Source organism: Takifugu flavidus, chromosome 1, assembly GCF_003711565.1.
Source record: "Takifugu flavidus isolate HTHZ2018 chromosome 1, ASM371156v2, whole genome shotgun sequence".
NCBI lineage: Eukaryota > Metazoa > Chordata > Actinopteri > Tetraodontiformes > Tetraodontidae > Takifugu > Takifugu flavidus.
In genome coordinates, this window is record NC_079520.1 from 11682651 (window position 1) to 11697494 (window position 14844).

The 14844-nt window shown below is 43.3% G+C and overlaps 1 protein-coding gene across 7 annotated transcripts in view; it reads left to right on the forward strand.

The window, feature by feature from the left end:
• myo16 (myosin XVI) overlaps positions 1 to 14844 on the forward strand; it is a 65753-nt gene that overhangs the window by 41220 nt on the left and 9689 nt on the right. For 6 of the 7 annotated variants that reach the window (XR_008950865.1, XR_008950868.1, XR_008950867.1 and 3 more), the window contains 10 exons: positions 140 to 340; positions 556 to 631; positions 1774 to 1964; positions 2633 to 2713; positions 4191 to 4396; positions 11011 to 11110; positions 11674 to 11770; positions 11881 to 12154; positions 12293 to 12672; positions 12776 to 14026. Coding sequence is in view for 1 of the 7 variants with exons in the window: in XM_057034784.1 (XP_056890764.1) it covers positions 140 to 340; positions 556 to 631; positions 1774 to 1964; positions 2633 to 2713; positions 4191 to 4396; positions 11011 to 11110; positions 11674 to 11770; positions 11881 to 12154; positions 12293 to 12672; positions 12776 to 14026 (2857 nt within the window). In the remaining 6 variants the exon portion in view is untranslated. The remainder of the gene's footprint in view (positions 1 to 139; positions 341 to 555; positions 632 to 1773; positions 1965 to 2632; positions 2714 to 4190; positions 4397 to 11010; positions 11111 to 11673; positions 11771 to 11880; positions 12155 to 12292; positions 12673 to 12775; positions 14027 to 14844) is intronic. The other variant, XR_008950864.1, reaches the window with a different exon arrangement.

Sequence of the window (14844 nt, forward strand, 5' to 3'; positions counted from 1 at the left end):
CAGGTCCAATTTCCAGTGATGCCAGCCCAGATTTCCAGAAGATCTTTATCTGTAATTGCTCAAATCCTAAACCGGGGGGACCCAACAAATTGTTGTAGGTCCGTTTATAAATATGAGCGTCTCTTCTTTCCATCTCCAGAGACCTCAGGGGCTTCTATGCTTGCTCGATGAAGAAAGTCAAAGCCCGCTCCCTACGGAGCAGATGCTGTACAAGAGACTGTCGGCCCAGCTGGAGTCCAGTCCCAGTCCTGGTCTCTCTCTCACAACCAAGGACGGCAATGGGAACCCTCCACCCAAAGACCAGGGCCCAGCCTTCACTGTTAACCACTATGCCAAACAGGTCCGTCTGCTACAAATATGAAAATAAAAAATACTGGACGGCTCTTTAAGCTCTGGATCGAGAAACAATCACTGCTACCAAGAGAATATTTATAGCAATGAGAATAAGAATAACAAGAATCACCCAGTTGACCGCAGCCTAACTTGGCCTCTTGTGTTACACATTGTCCCTAAAATCAGATGAACGGATGAATGTGCTTTTATGTTTTCCTCCAGATTTCATATGACCTCACGGGGTCTCTCAGCAGAAACAAGGACGCCCTCCCTCAGAATCTTGTTTTTACGATGAAGTGTAAGTACCCAATGAAAACGTGCGCATGAGCATATTGTGGCGTCAGAGCACATTTGATCCACTCGTTTCCACATGCAGCACACAAAAGCACTCTGTGTCAAAGAGTCATTATTTTTGTATTTATGTGTGTTGCATCACACGCTGCAGACAACACGGGCTGTGTGCTCGTCGTCAATAGATGTTGCCAGATGTGGCGTGATTTCATTGGCGTCAAACAGGCGGTCCTTGTGGGGCTGCCAGGCTTTTCTCGCGTCCAGCAGCCTAATTGCTGTAATCCCTGCGATGGAGCTAATCTTCTAAACGCTGGCCCTTCACTACCACTTGGCCGTTCTCCCTCTCTGTGAATGAAGAGATGCGTCCTCACCGTTCATTTATGCACACTCACATATGCTCTGGATCATTCCTACACTTTAAATCTCACAGCTGTGTGAAAAAAGGGACAATGATCCCATTACGTGAGTGTAGCTGCTCGCGGTGAAGTCCTTAAAGGGGCAATAAGTGATTTATTTTTGCTGTTACACACACTCTGCAGACCAAAACAAAGTGTGTCATGAGCCACACCTCCCTCTACCTTTGTTCTCCAGGCCAATGTTAATTTGGCTTTTGTCCCTTCTTTGTCTGACAACTTTTTTGCCAACGACTGTCGTTTCTTAAGACGTAATGACAGATCGTGGTCGTCTTCAGGCGAACGTTTCCTTCAGCTCTCTCAGTTTGCATAGAAAATACAGTAAACAGAGCAGCAGATCAACACACAGAGGGTGTGTGACATCATGCTATAGCCAGGAGGAAATGACACCTTTAGCTGTTCACATCGCAATTTTTTTATTCCTTCGATCTAAAAATGATGAATTTCCCTTATTGCCCCTTTAAATGACCCCTGGACATCTTTGCATGTCATCATCCAGCCTCCATCCCCCCCTTTGTCCTTTGTTCATTGTTGTAGTGGACTGCTCTGCCCTTTCTTATTGCCATGCCGATATTATTTACATTGAAGGGAACCTTTCCTAGTTCATTCTATACGTTCCCCGTCTACACACCCCCCACTCTTCATCCTCCAGCACCTACTTTTTTCTGTCAGAGTTGCTGTTAATGTTATATTTCTCTCCCTCTTTCTGTCTTCTGATGTGCTTTGTGTGCGGCAGCCAGCGAGAGTGTGTTACTGCGACAGCTTTTCCAGTCCAAGCTGACTCAGACTGGTTCCCTGGTGCCAACTGGTCGGACTGGTTTAAGGGGTCCTAAAGCAGCCCTCTTGCTCTGCAAAACGCCGTCAGCCTCTCATGCCATTGCGAGCACCCTCCCCTCAAAGCCCCAGAGGAGTCTTGAGCTCACAAAGGTACAGTTCAACAAGTGCAGTCAACCAAAAATGCACTTTTTCAACCCTCCATGGCAAAAACCTTGACAAATATTGAATCACAAATAAGACATTAAAATATGTGAATTAATAATTCAGTCACTAAACAACATTGATTCAGCCAGGATCTCTTTCAGGAAGCTGACTGTTGTCAAGATCACAATAAACAGACAGTATTTTTGGAACAAAAACAACAATCTAAATTGAGCATTTTCCCACAGCACCACTATATCTGAACTTCTGGGAATGTTGTAACATGCCATTTTACAGATTTCTCATACTGCACAATCATTGAGAACAGATAAAGCAACTTAAGGACATTAAGTGTTCTAAATCTGTAACCAGAGCCTTGCATTTGTCCCTGAAGCTCAGAAAACATAATAGTCAAGGATTTATCAACCAGCTCTTATGGTATGTTGGCAACTGTTGCTATGCACCAACGAATGTGATTGTTGTGAGTATTGTCCATTAAAAGGTCTTGAAGATAGTAATTATTTAGACATAGAAAGTGTCTAATGGTACAGTAAGTGTTCTTTGCAAATATCACATTCAAAAATCCTTATTCTTTGTCTGTGTAATGGAATGGAATATGTCATAATGTGTTCTGTAATTACACTTTTTTCCTTTACTTTATCCATTTCCATTTTTAGATCTTGAAGAAAAAAGGCTCAAGCTCCTTCCTCCAGCAGCTTGAGCGTTGTGGACCAATCACAGTAACCATCCAGCTTAAGGTAAAACACATTAAGACCCCTCACACATAGAATATTTGTTTTTGTGTTATCTTCCAGCATGTTTAGCATATTCATCTAGTTAGGGTGAACAGTAAAAACAGTGTTTTAAGTGCAGGAGGAAGCATCTGGTAGGTTTTCTGTCCAGGAATGTGAAGACTATTATTACTACTACTACTATTTTTAGATTTCACTGGTTTCCTCATAGAAAACAGCCCATCTGTTCTTTTTTTATGGAACATCTCTTCCTTCTATGCACAAAACAAAGCCTTTGTTAGCTGAAAACGCACGTCACAGAAAGGCTTTCTTATAATAACAGTAGTGTTCATTTAGACAGATGCAGTTCAGTGACTGTTGGTGACGCAAGAAGGTTGTAATGTGACGCAGTCTACCTTTGGTTTGAATGAAGTCTGTGTGTTGCGCAATCAGAGTTGTGGGTTTGTGGTCTGCAAATCCCTCAAGGGAACATCAGGGAAGGAGAGTGGGCCGAAAAATGATGATGTACCGAGCCAAGGATGAAGCCCTCCATATGAATGAACAATGAACAACTACCACTGTGCATCAGGCGCACGCGTGTGTGTGTGTGTGTGTGTGTGTGTGTGTGTGTGTGTGTGTGTTTCAACATTTCAATGTTATTATGGCATTAACTACCTCCAAACAGAAAAAGAATGTTTTCTTCCTCTTTTCCGTTCTCTTTGCCTCTACAGTGTGTGTCCACTGTGTAATGGCAACACCAATGGCAAATGTTAGAGCTCCGCACATGCAGTCAGCTGAAGTTGGGCTTGTTAGTGTGCAGGTGTAGTGGGGGGTGCTTTCAGGGGCAGTAACAGCCTCTAATCAGCTGTGCGTATATGAGTGTACTCCAGCACAGGGCGACAGCATGAGACAATGACATGAGTTTGACCCACGCCAGGGTGACGTATGAAACGTCATTAGTCTTGAGAGATATGCAGTGTAGAAGCAGAAGATTAGGTCATTTTCCACCTACATCCAATGTCGCTTTATTACCTGTAACATTAGGTGATGTTACAGCAGTGGGGTTTTTTGTCTGTCTATTAGGTAAAATAACTAAAGGTTCTGAAAGATTTTAATGAATTTTCAGGACATGTTGGTAATTGGTTTGAGGTACTGACAATTCTATTTTGAACGTTATTCTTCCAAAAGCCACGGGGGTTTTATCGTAAAGCCACATGCTATGTTATGTAACCTTGTATCACTATGTACTGTTTATACTATATTAGGGATGTAGGAATATGTGGGGAAATGAGCTGCTTGTTCTATTATTGTCCTTGTAGCATCTATTGTATGACATCCAGACTGTGACACTGTTGTGTTTCTCACCTCATAATTGTGGAATGCTGGGCCACACCAGCCATAAGGCTTCTGGGTTATAAAGTGAGAATTATATTAACACTAAGCAATCTCCATTAGGAAGCTAAAGCAATGATGTGCTGTAAAAGTTTTGCTTTCTGTCTTCCAGAACTCGCTTTCTGAGGTGATCAGCAAGCTGCAGGCCTGCACACCTCACTTTGTGGAGTGCGTCCGCCCCAACACGAGCGGTCACCCTGACAGTTTTGACAGCTTCCATGTGTCTGCCCAGCTCCAATACATCAGGGTGCTCAAGATGGTCCGCATGATCCGTTATGGATACCCCGTCCGTTTGTCTTTCCCATGCTTCCTCAGCAGGTCAGTACAGGCAGTGGGTCATATCCATTAAACTAATTTACTCTTATCTATTTGCTTAGACAGATGATCACATCCTCACTTCTCCCTTTCTTGTCTTTAATGAAAATGTGAAGAATCGGCTGTTCTGCCTTCTCTGTTTCACTGGTCAGACACATTAAGCTCCCTGTAGGTCACACTGATCTCTGGTTGTAGGCACCAGGTCAGAGCTGCTGAAAGTGTCAGCATATGCTTACTCTATGGTTAGTGGGCAGAATCACACGCATCCTGACATGTTAGCATTGAATCCTCACTATTAGAAGCAGAGGATGTCCTTGGATGCATTTTAGAGCAGTTTGGTGCTGCTTTTGAATAACACTGTCATATTTACAATGTCAGCCCGACATGCACACATTAACCAGTCACTTGTTCGCAGGAGCATCCTGCCCTGTACTTGAATGTTCTTCTTTATTTTGTCCTGCTTCTCTTTTCCGAGTGTTTTCACCACGCTCTTTATTTTTGTTACACCTCGGTTTGATGTTTATCTTTATTTTCCTGTTCCTGTGAAGAGCAGGAACTGTGAAGTAGAGAGGATTTACGTATAAGACTGTGTGTGTTTGTGTGGATGTGCATCTCTCTCTCTCTCTCGCTCTCTCCCTATGTGAGGATAAAGGGATTAACATGAACATTCCTGCAAGATAAAAAGTGGACAAACCTGGTCACATGATCCCCCAAAAGTTTCCATTACCTTCATCATTACTGGCCTGCCTGGCAGGCACACACACACACACACACACACACACACACACCAAACTACATGTATCTTTAAACTCTTACAATTACAGTAAATTATAGTATCGATACAGTAAGCCAGTGTTCTCGAGAAGCAAAAATTATAGTTGTGCATGTCTCGCAGTAATTGACACATACAGATTAGAATTATTAAAAAGTAGAAAAAGGCTTGATATATATATATACACACATTATATCAAGTCCTTTTTGACAAAAAATTGGCTTGATATAATGATGTGTGTGTGTATATACGTATATATATAGATATATATATATCTATATATATATCTATATATATATGATATTTACAAGTGTAAATAGTCCAGAAACAAAAACCAGGGAGTAAAGAAAGAATGCTAAAGCTGCCAAAAATGGTTGTGGAAAATGGGCTGTAGCTGTAGTTTTTGTAGTCAACGTCTTCCATATAACGGTTCTGGTCAAGCACATATCATCAGAAATAGATAATATGTGATAAAGTGCCCAGATAATTGGATTTCAGTCAGAGAAATGAAATAAATCCAGTGTAGATTTAAGCTTTGTCCTGCCTGTAGCTGTTCCTTATACAGTCGGGCAGCCTTGTGTTGTGTGATAACACTGTGTTAGCACTGGCTCTTATCTGCAAACAACTGAGAATGAGAACGGGAAGTGTGCAGATCCAAAGGCCAGGTAAACCTCAGCCAAGGTACGTGTCAGGCCTGTGTGTCGGGATTATCTAAATGGATCTGTCAGGGACAAGGGAGATGCATTCGAATGATTTCATAACCAAATAAAAAGCATTCTTTCAATTTCTTTTTTAGTGGTTCATCTCAATTTCACGAGCAAAAACTTGACATGCTCATGATAGCAGAAAATTCACACTTGTGATTCTTTGAGAAAGTTTATTTTGAGATGTTTATTAAGCACATGACAGACATGTGGCAGAATTTCATATCAGCCAGAGTGTGGTTCACCACCACATTCCATTCATGTGAACGTGATGTATCAGGGGATTTTCCTTGTGTTTGGGGAAGATGTTCACAGGGTCCCAAAAATAAGCATCAAAAAAGCTCAAGGTCACTTTTGAACCTCATATTTTGTTGTGCGAAAATACGAACCTGGAATTTCTAACAAGTTCACACATTTGGGTTGAATGTTGCATTTCTGCTGGACGGATCTGACAATACTCACTGCAGCTGTCCACGTTTTCAGTATCGAAAGGTTTTCAAGTACAAAGCATAACCTTTGAACAAATCATACTTGAAAAGATGTCAACGTTTTCTTTCAAAGAGTGCACTTTCCTTCTCTCTTCAGGAATATCAATTCTTTTTTCAACATTTGCTGTGATCACTGTACTTGAACTCACCCTGAATTGTGCTGATTGATACTTCATCAAATGGCTCCTTTGACATCTGTAAAGTATAAATCCTCAAAGATAACTCATTTCCTCCTGGATTGTTTGTAGCTTTGCACTGAGTTGTTTGCACTTTACAAAAGGCGGTATTGTAAAAGGAAAATTCTTAAATAGTTATTGTAATTGTATTGTCATTTGAGCATATTCATTGAGGTGGTCTGGAAGATGAGCCATAAGTCGGCAGGAGATGTGAAGGCAACTGTGGTGATGGCTGTAACGTCACAATCAGCAAGTAGAGGCAAGCCCCAGACGATACATTATTGATCACACCTATCAATTGCAATTTAACGCATCCTTGACTGAAAGTGTGTAGCCATTCTGACAGCCTGCTCTTAAGAGTCACTGACTGGAAACTAACCTACAGCAGCATATATGTTTGTGATGGTTGGTGAAACTGGAGCACCTGTAACAAAAATATGGAAATACAGGAAAAAATGACATGACAAGACTGATGCCAACCACAGTCCTAGACTTAATTGTCTATCGTCAGAAAATGTTGGATCCAAGGAGCACCCATCTGATACCATCACTTATTTTCTCCTTTCTGTCTGTTGATTGCAACAACAAACAGATTGAACTGAGCTGTCGACCTTGCCTGCTATAGCCTTCAACCACTGGCTTTGCCTGCTAGCCTGGTTTACTTGCTTTTGATTATTGGACATTTGTCTCTCCTGCTTTCTCCATGGCTCCTACAGTTAGCCTACAGCATCCAGGCCAACACCACCTAGGTTCTATACCACGTCCTCCATTACCATTAGTAATTACCATTACCACCACGTCACCTGAGGGCAACTTTCACCAGACGCCAGAGCTAGTGAAAGAATTTCTTAGCTGACACAAGAAAATCACCAGTTGGCTGTAAAGCTCAAAAACAATGTGCATCTGCTGTCACAGTTTATGGATCTGGCCCACAAGCAATCTCAAAAGATCTCAATATCTGTAGCGCTCCACAACACAATCCCCTGAGATCCCTCTACCTGCCCACGGCCATCTGAGTGCTCACTGCTTGATCCATGGGCAACTGCCCAGGCTCTTTCTGAAGCTGAGGGGATCAATGCTGGAGCCAAAAAAAGGTCCTTCTGGTTCTCTGTTTCACCCCAAGCCGACCAGCACCATCAAAACTGCAAACACTGTCTCTAAATCCATCCAGGCAGGTCAATTTTTGGTTTTTGTTCTCCAATATCTAAGTGGGGGCCGTCTGGGGTCTGTGATCTGTGGCTAGTTGGGCTTTGTGTCCAGGTGTAGACACCCTGACTTTGGGCTGCAAGTGGCGTCCAGTGGAGGCGCCTTCCTGTGATGATGTTTTCTGACCTGGCTCTTCTGTATTCAGCCATATGTTTTAAAGATTGTGTTATTCATGTGTGTGTTTGCGTGTGTGTGTGTGTATGCTGGGGTGGAGGTCTGGGTGGGAAGGGGTGGGGACTGCTTTTAATCATATAAAGCACTTTGTGCTACGTTTTTCTTTGATGTATGAAAAGTGCTTACATAAAATGTGATTGACTGACTAAACTCCACCATCTTATATTGATCAGGTACACACACAGGAATGTTTAAACTGGAAAGATGCTGCTAATGAATCGGCTGAATTGGTGGGGGAGAAAACCAATCATAATCTTAGCATCAACACCATTATTTTTTGACTTGTTTTTTAATTTGTTTTGGCTGTTTACTGAATAAAGTTTTGTTTTTTTTTCTTATTTGAGGATACATATATCTTCCAATATTGCAGGACATTGTTCAAATGTTTGAGAGATATTCTACACACTAAATCACAAATTAGAAATAATTCATTGATTCAAATAGCATCAAAGTGCTATTTCTTGCATATTGCGTAATGATTGTATTTCAGTTTTTTATGTTCGTACAAATAGACTCTCTGAAGGGGCTTTTGTCTGCTGCAGCTCCTGGTGTTCATGCATCATGGGTGTGCCTAATTGAAGTGGCTTTTGCTCACAAAGACACCAGTCAGCCCAACCCAAATACCATCCACATATATGTGTCTCCCTCATCTTCTGGCTTCAGCCAGAGCCAATGAGGGCAGCCTCAGCCAAGCATGGAGCTGCATGAGCAGTTGTGGGGGTGCAGTACAATTTCTTTTTTCCTGTGCTTCCTGTTTCTGGATTCTTATTTCTTCAAATATTTATTTTCTGACTAAATTACTCTCCCTAAATGCAACATGGAGCAAATACTCAACTAAGTCCACTTCCGTTTTGTCTAATCCATATTTATTTGTCATTTAATATTACATATTCTTTTTATATAGGCACATCTACTTTTTATATTCAGTCTTTCGAATCAGACCCCCGCCCTTAAATAGTCCAAACGGCAGTGTATCAACCAGCTATTAATCATGTCATTGTTTTTTTCTTGTGAAGGAAAACACACAACCGTGGCACACCTTAAAGCCACGCAGGCCTCTTCACTAAGCGCTAATGGCTGCCTGAAGCAATTTACATTAGAGTCCCGGTTCCCAGCATGATTTATGAGGAAATCTATTTTACTGTTGCTTTTATTTATCTTTTATAATGCACCACATGTTTTGTGACAAGCTTTATTTTCCGCAATTGTGTAAGGTCAAATGCTCCCACTTGAAGATTATTTTTTTTACAAACCGCAGTCCCCAGTGTGTGCCACTTTCCTTTAAAAATAAATGAAAACCCATTTGCTATTCACTGAGCATGACATGACCCTATACTAGTTAAGGTTGTCTGGCCATATCAACTCATTACTTCCTACTGTTTTGTGCACTGGAGACACAATTACTTCCTATTAGCTAATCTAAAGCAACTGGAAGGTTTACATGATGCAGTTATTTGCGTCTTAAAACACTTGTGATGCTTCGCAACAGTGGTCACTGACGGTCGTGTCAAAACTCAATCACATTTGTTATGAGTCCATTTAAACTTTTATCAATCAGATTATTTCATTCCTTTAAGTTCACATGGAACCCCCTGCTTTACGTAAAAGCTCTGATCATTGCTGGTTTTCATATTCACATAGGGAAGGTCATGGGTTTACAGAGTTTCTTTGTGTTTTATGGGCCCAGTGGGATTGTGAGTGCTGCCTGTACGACTGGTATTACCATACAAAGAGAGGTTAGGGAGAGTTCAGATAGACCCACTTCTCCAAGTCAAACGTATCCAACATTCACATGCCCCCTACTTCTACGTCTGTTGGCGACACTAGTGCTTTCATCCATCTGCTCGTTATATTCCCTCTTTGCCTGACATCGTCTCTCAGCTCTTTTCAGCATCAATAGACGAAGGCTCAAAAAACCATGTGTATGTTTTGGTTTTATTTGAAAAATGATGGTGATTGCCGCACCAGCCTCGGACCTGTGTTATGATATCCTTTTCTGCAACACAGTACTTTCCAAACCATATGTACGGAAATGATATGCAAGGTGAAATACCAGGAGTAGCCTGAGACTTGCCATGTAACTCTAACTACTGATGGATGGTCCTCCAGGGACACTGAAAGTTTCCTCACTAATGCCGTCCATCACATTTCTTTGGAGCAAGATGAAAAGCTCTGCTTTGTAGAGAGCCATTCACACATGGACGTCTGTCTTCAACTCCAGGAACTGCAGTGACAGATATTTGCATACACATATAACTGATTCTTTTAACAATGTATATGTCTATTACTAGGTTCTATACCTAATCCCAATGTTTGGTATTTCTAGATGATCTCATGATTGAAAATCCATGCCTTTCCACCACATTTATCATTTTATGTTCAACATCTATCTACTATGTACGTAGAATGGGTAAAATACTGGTATGATTGGAGGCTTTTCAGAATGTTTTTACTATTTTAAATGTTTCAGTGTTTTATTACATACCCTCAGAGATTGCAGGAAAAATCCAACTATAACCTAAATCTTCTGTAATGTATGCAATGAGCTCGGATGAAATTTCTAATTCCCAAATGAAGATGTAAATTATATTAAAATTATTTGCATATAATAGCACTTAGGAGTTACATCTTCAGCCTACATCATATTACTGATAAAGTGACTGTGATTCAGAGTTAAAACGAAGTGCTGCAAGACCGACGGCAGCCTAAAAGTTTAAAATAGCAAACTCTCATAAGAAATGTGTTAAACGTTAAGGTATCTTTGTGTTAGATTTTATTTTTTGTGTTTTTAGGACCGTCTGAGTGGTTTGGCTGGAAAAACACTTAATGTTGACATACTACATTTATTTACATCCATACTTTCGGTATTCGACACACAGCAACAACTGACCCACCCAATTCCAGGCACAAACAGACCACTGGCTCCATCCAGCTGACCATTGATGGTCCCAGTTGCCAGGGGCAACACCAATAGGAACAGATGCTGTTTGGCTGATCTGCCATATGACCCTAATGACATTTGAACCCGTTTCTCTGGTGTGGGGGGTCCACTTTGTCTGCACTTCACCTCTGCTGTATGCATCTGTTTTTATTTCAGATATAAAGATCTTATCATCCCAACGGGGGACAAAAAGAAATTGTCACCAGAGGAGAAATGCCGCTCCGTTCTGCAACAGACCAAATTGCAAGGATGGCAGGTGTGTGCATGTGTGGTGTGTTTTCGTTCTTCTTGTGTCCAGATCAATCCCACAGATTTGCCTAATGCTTTAATCCCTGACCCTCCACATAAAAGTTTCCGTGGAATCGTTGACTACTCATTCCAGCTGTCCTACCTCATCATTATTCTCATCAGAGAGCGCACACACATAGACCCCGCCCCACTCTCTCTCTTGTCTGGCACACTGCTGTTGTGTCTGGGTGTGAGACCCTACAGGTCACATCAGCTCCCGTCTTGCACACGCACACACACTCCTCCACAATGGCAAGCAGACGCCTATTCATATAGACTGCTTTACATAACACACACATACTCCCCCATTTCTACGAGTACCATGTGCTGGAATGACTGTTTTCTGCAACCAATGTTAACACCACGTTTACGTCCACCTGGCATTGAGTGACATCTGTCAACCCCCCCCCCCCCCCCCCCCCCCCCCACCCTCAGATCCCCTTCCCACCGTCTACACCCACCTCTTAAATATTAATTGTGCCTCAGTTTCTCAATCTGCAAGTTGCACTCTTGTATTTGTGCTGTGCATAGATGGGCAGCAGTAAAGTGTTTCTAAGATACTGGCAGGCAGACCAGCTGAATGACCGGTGCTACCAGCTTCAGAAAAAGATCATCACCTGTCAGAAGGGTAATCTTGCAAACTCTCCCAACACTGCATGCTTTAATTGGATCCTTTTTTGCTGTAACAACCCTTTTCCCTGCTCTTTCTTGTATCCTCAACACCTTCAACATAAACAGTTGTGCGCGGTTGGCTTGCCCGACAGCGTCTTCATCGCAGGCTGTCCTCACAACAAAAAGAGGTGCACAGTGTTCTGCGTTTCCTGCAGAGGGCAGAAGATATGGGACTGCAAACCTATGACCAGTTGGTCATTCAAAACGCATCCGATATTTCTCGAGAGAGTGACCGACTACGCTGCCATGGTAGCAGTCTTCTCACCACCCTTGGCAAAAACCCACCCCTTGGTGAGAGGCCTGAGCCAGTCGGTAAGGAAGAGGATCAACCCACCAGGAGGTAAAGTAGAGAGTTTTTGCCTACATTCTCTTCTTTTTATGGTTGTGGAGTGATTCAGTTTGTTTCTCGTTTTAGCCATTGATTTATTCATTATAGTAACATTTAGCTGCAAGATCAAACTTCTTGTCCCACTTTCAGGGGTCTGGAGAAACCTGGGAAAACCTTTGAAAGCCCTGTTAATGTGAAATGTCGAGTTATTCGCCACTTTCGGTCCAGCTCAGTACCTACCCCTCTGGCTATGGAAAACTTGGTTCTTTCCTCCAGTCCACCCATTAAACCAACCCTTCCACAAATATCTCATCCCACTGAGGATGCCATAACTGGAGGAAGTTTGTCGTCTCCCCGGAAGCAGCCTCCTCCCAAACCAAAGAGGGACCCAAACACGCGTCTAAGCGCTTCTTATGAAACAGTAAGTGCAGGGCTGGCCATGGCAGCCAAAGAGAGTCCTACACCAGAAGGGTCTGGATCACCATCTGGAAGCCCTCCCAAGTCCCAGCTGTCCCCCACAGACCCTGCAGGTATATCCTGTTCAATGACCTTTGCAGATACATAGGTGGGGCTTTGTATCGATGTGCTTGTCATTGTCTTGTCTACACTACTCCTGTGCTTTTTTTTCATCAGCCTTATCAAAGCCTCGTCCTCACAGTGATGACTACACCACCATGAGGAAGGTGCCCCCCCCAAAACCTAAACGCAGTCCCAATACCAAGCTGTCAGGCTCATACGAGGAGATCAACGCTGTAGCCCCCCACATCCACCAGCTGCGCCCTGCTGATGTTAAGCTGGCCTTACTGTCTCGTTCAGGGGGATTTGGAGGTTTTGGTGGATTAATGCAGAAAGCAGCTTCTATAGATGCACCACAAGGGGTTGGCCTAAGTCTGTACAAGGGCCAAGATGAGGAGGATGTGTATATTGAAATGATGGGCTCCCAGCAGCGAGCTCGTAGCCTGCAGGAGCCCACAGACTGCATGGTTCAGGCCGACTCCGAGGCTGTTTATGAGGAGATGAAATATTTTCCCACGGAAGATGGTGTCACTTCTGCGCCAGTGGTAACGAAAGCAACCAAGAGGGAGGGTCTAGGCTTAGGCCTTGTTGGATTAGGTACATCCCCTCCTCAGATCGGGGAGAGCAAACGTACCACAGCAGGGGTGAGCGCTGCCTCTGACAGCAGTCCTTCACAGAGCACGCTCAACAGCTTTAAAGCGCCACATGGAAAAGATGGCAGCTGTGACATACCTGCTCCTTTTCCTAATTTACTCCCTCACCGACCGCCACTGCTGGTCTTCCCGCCCTCCCCTGTCACTTGCTCTCCTGCCTCAGATGAGTCCCCCCTCACCCCTCTAGAAGTAAAGAAGTTGCCCGTGTTTGAGACAAACCTGAATTATGCCACTGCACCAGACAGTCCCTTGTCCCCGCAGTGTGCACGCCAAAGGGCTGACTCCTCCCCTAGTCTTACTGTTTTTATACCAGAGAAGAAATCCACTCCTCCACTCACCCCACCACCTCCACCTCCCCCTCCCAATTCCCAACCTCCCCCCTATAGAGCTCCCTCCCATTTCCCATTCCCACCTGAGGCCAGCTTCCTGACTTTGACACGAGCAGCATCTGTCATTGGGAGCTCAGATTCCCCCAAAGCTTTATTGTCTCAAAGGGCAAGTGGCGAACCACTGGGGAAACCACCTCCCTACTCCCCAGTGAAAATATCGCGTCCTGAGCCTCGGAGGGCACACTCGTGCTCTTCCTCACCCCTACTGTTCAACCCAGCCAATGGCAGAGCCCTGACCAGCCCATTAGATGAACTGAACACTCTGTTCAGCTCTGGACGCAGCCTGCTCAGGAAATCCACATCTGGCCGCAAGATGAGAGATGGAGGTCCGTCAGTAATGCACACACGTCAACACCACTGTTACACACACACACACACACACACACAAATCCATCTTTAGGCATGACTGAAGAACATTGTCAGAAGACAAATATTTGTATGGCTGGGATTTTCACACTACATTTATATCTGTGGGGATCATGTGTGTAACATATGTCCTGTATGTGTTCAGTCTTCAATCTGAGAATGCGTCACCTCAAATGTGTCAAAGTCTTAGGCTGCCCAGTTGATTTCTGGGATGTTTTATGTAGCGCCAGCGTTGCAGTGTGTTGTTGATCAGCACAACACATGTGACTCACATACGCGCGTTCTGACACTGATGCAGAGGCTGACCTTAAACAAATGTCTTTGTCAAAGAGAGGGAGGATCCTCATGTCAGAGGTTTAGGAAGTGCAAAGAGATTACTTTGTGGTGTTATTACAATGGCCATTTTCCCATCAATGCATCTGTAGAACGTAGAATGCTATCTCACCTTCTTTCACTCTGAGTCTCCTTCCTGGTATATTAGTTATGGATGCTTTAATAATACATTAGGGGTAGAATGATGAGAATAGGTATTAAATATTTAGCAGTTCACTCATGTTCTATTGAGGACAAAGTGACTGTCTTGTGGCATGGAAACAATATTCTGAACAATTGGGAAATTACACAGAAGACATTGTGTCAAAATAGCAGCGTTTGTGCAGAAGAGACGATCACGTCATGCTTCTATAACTGTGAAATGTTCAAGGGTTAGGGAGCCGAATGCCTTATATGAGATGATACACGAGTGAGTGCACAGGCTGGCGCATAACCCTGAGGTGAC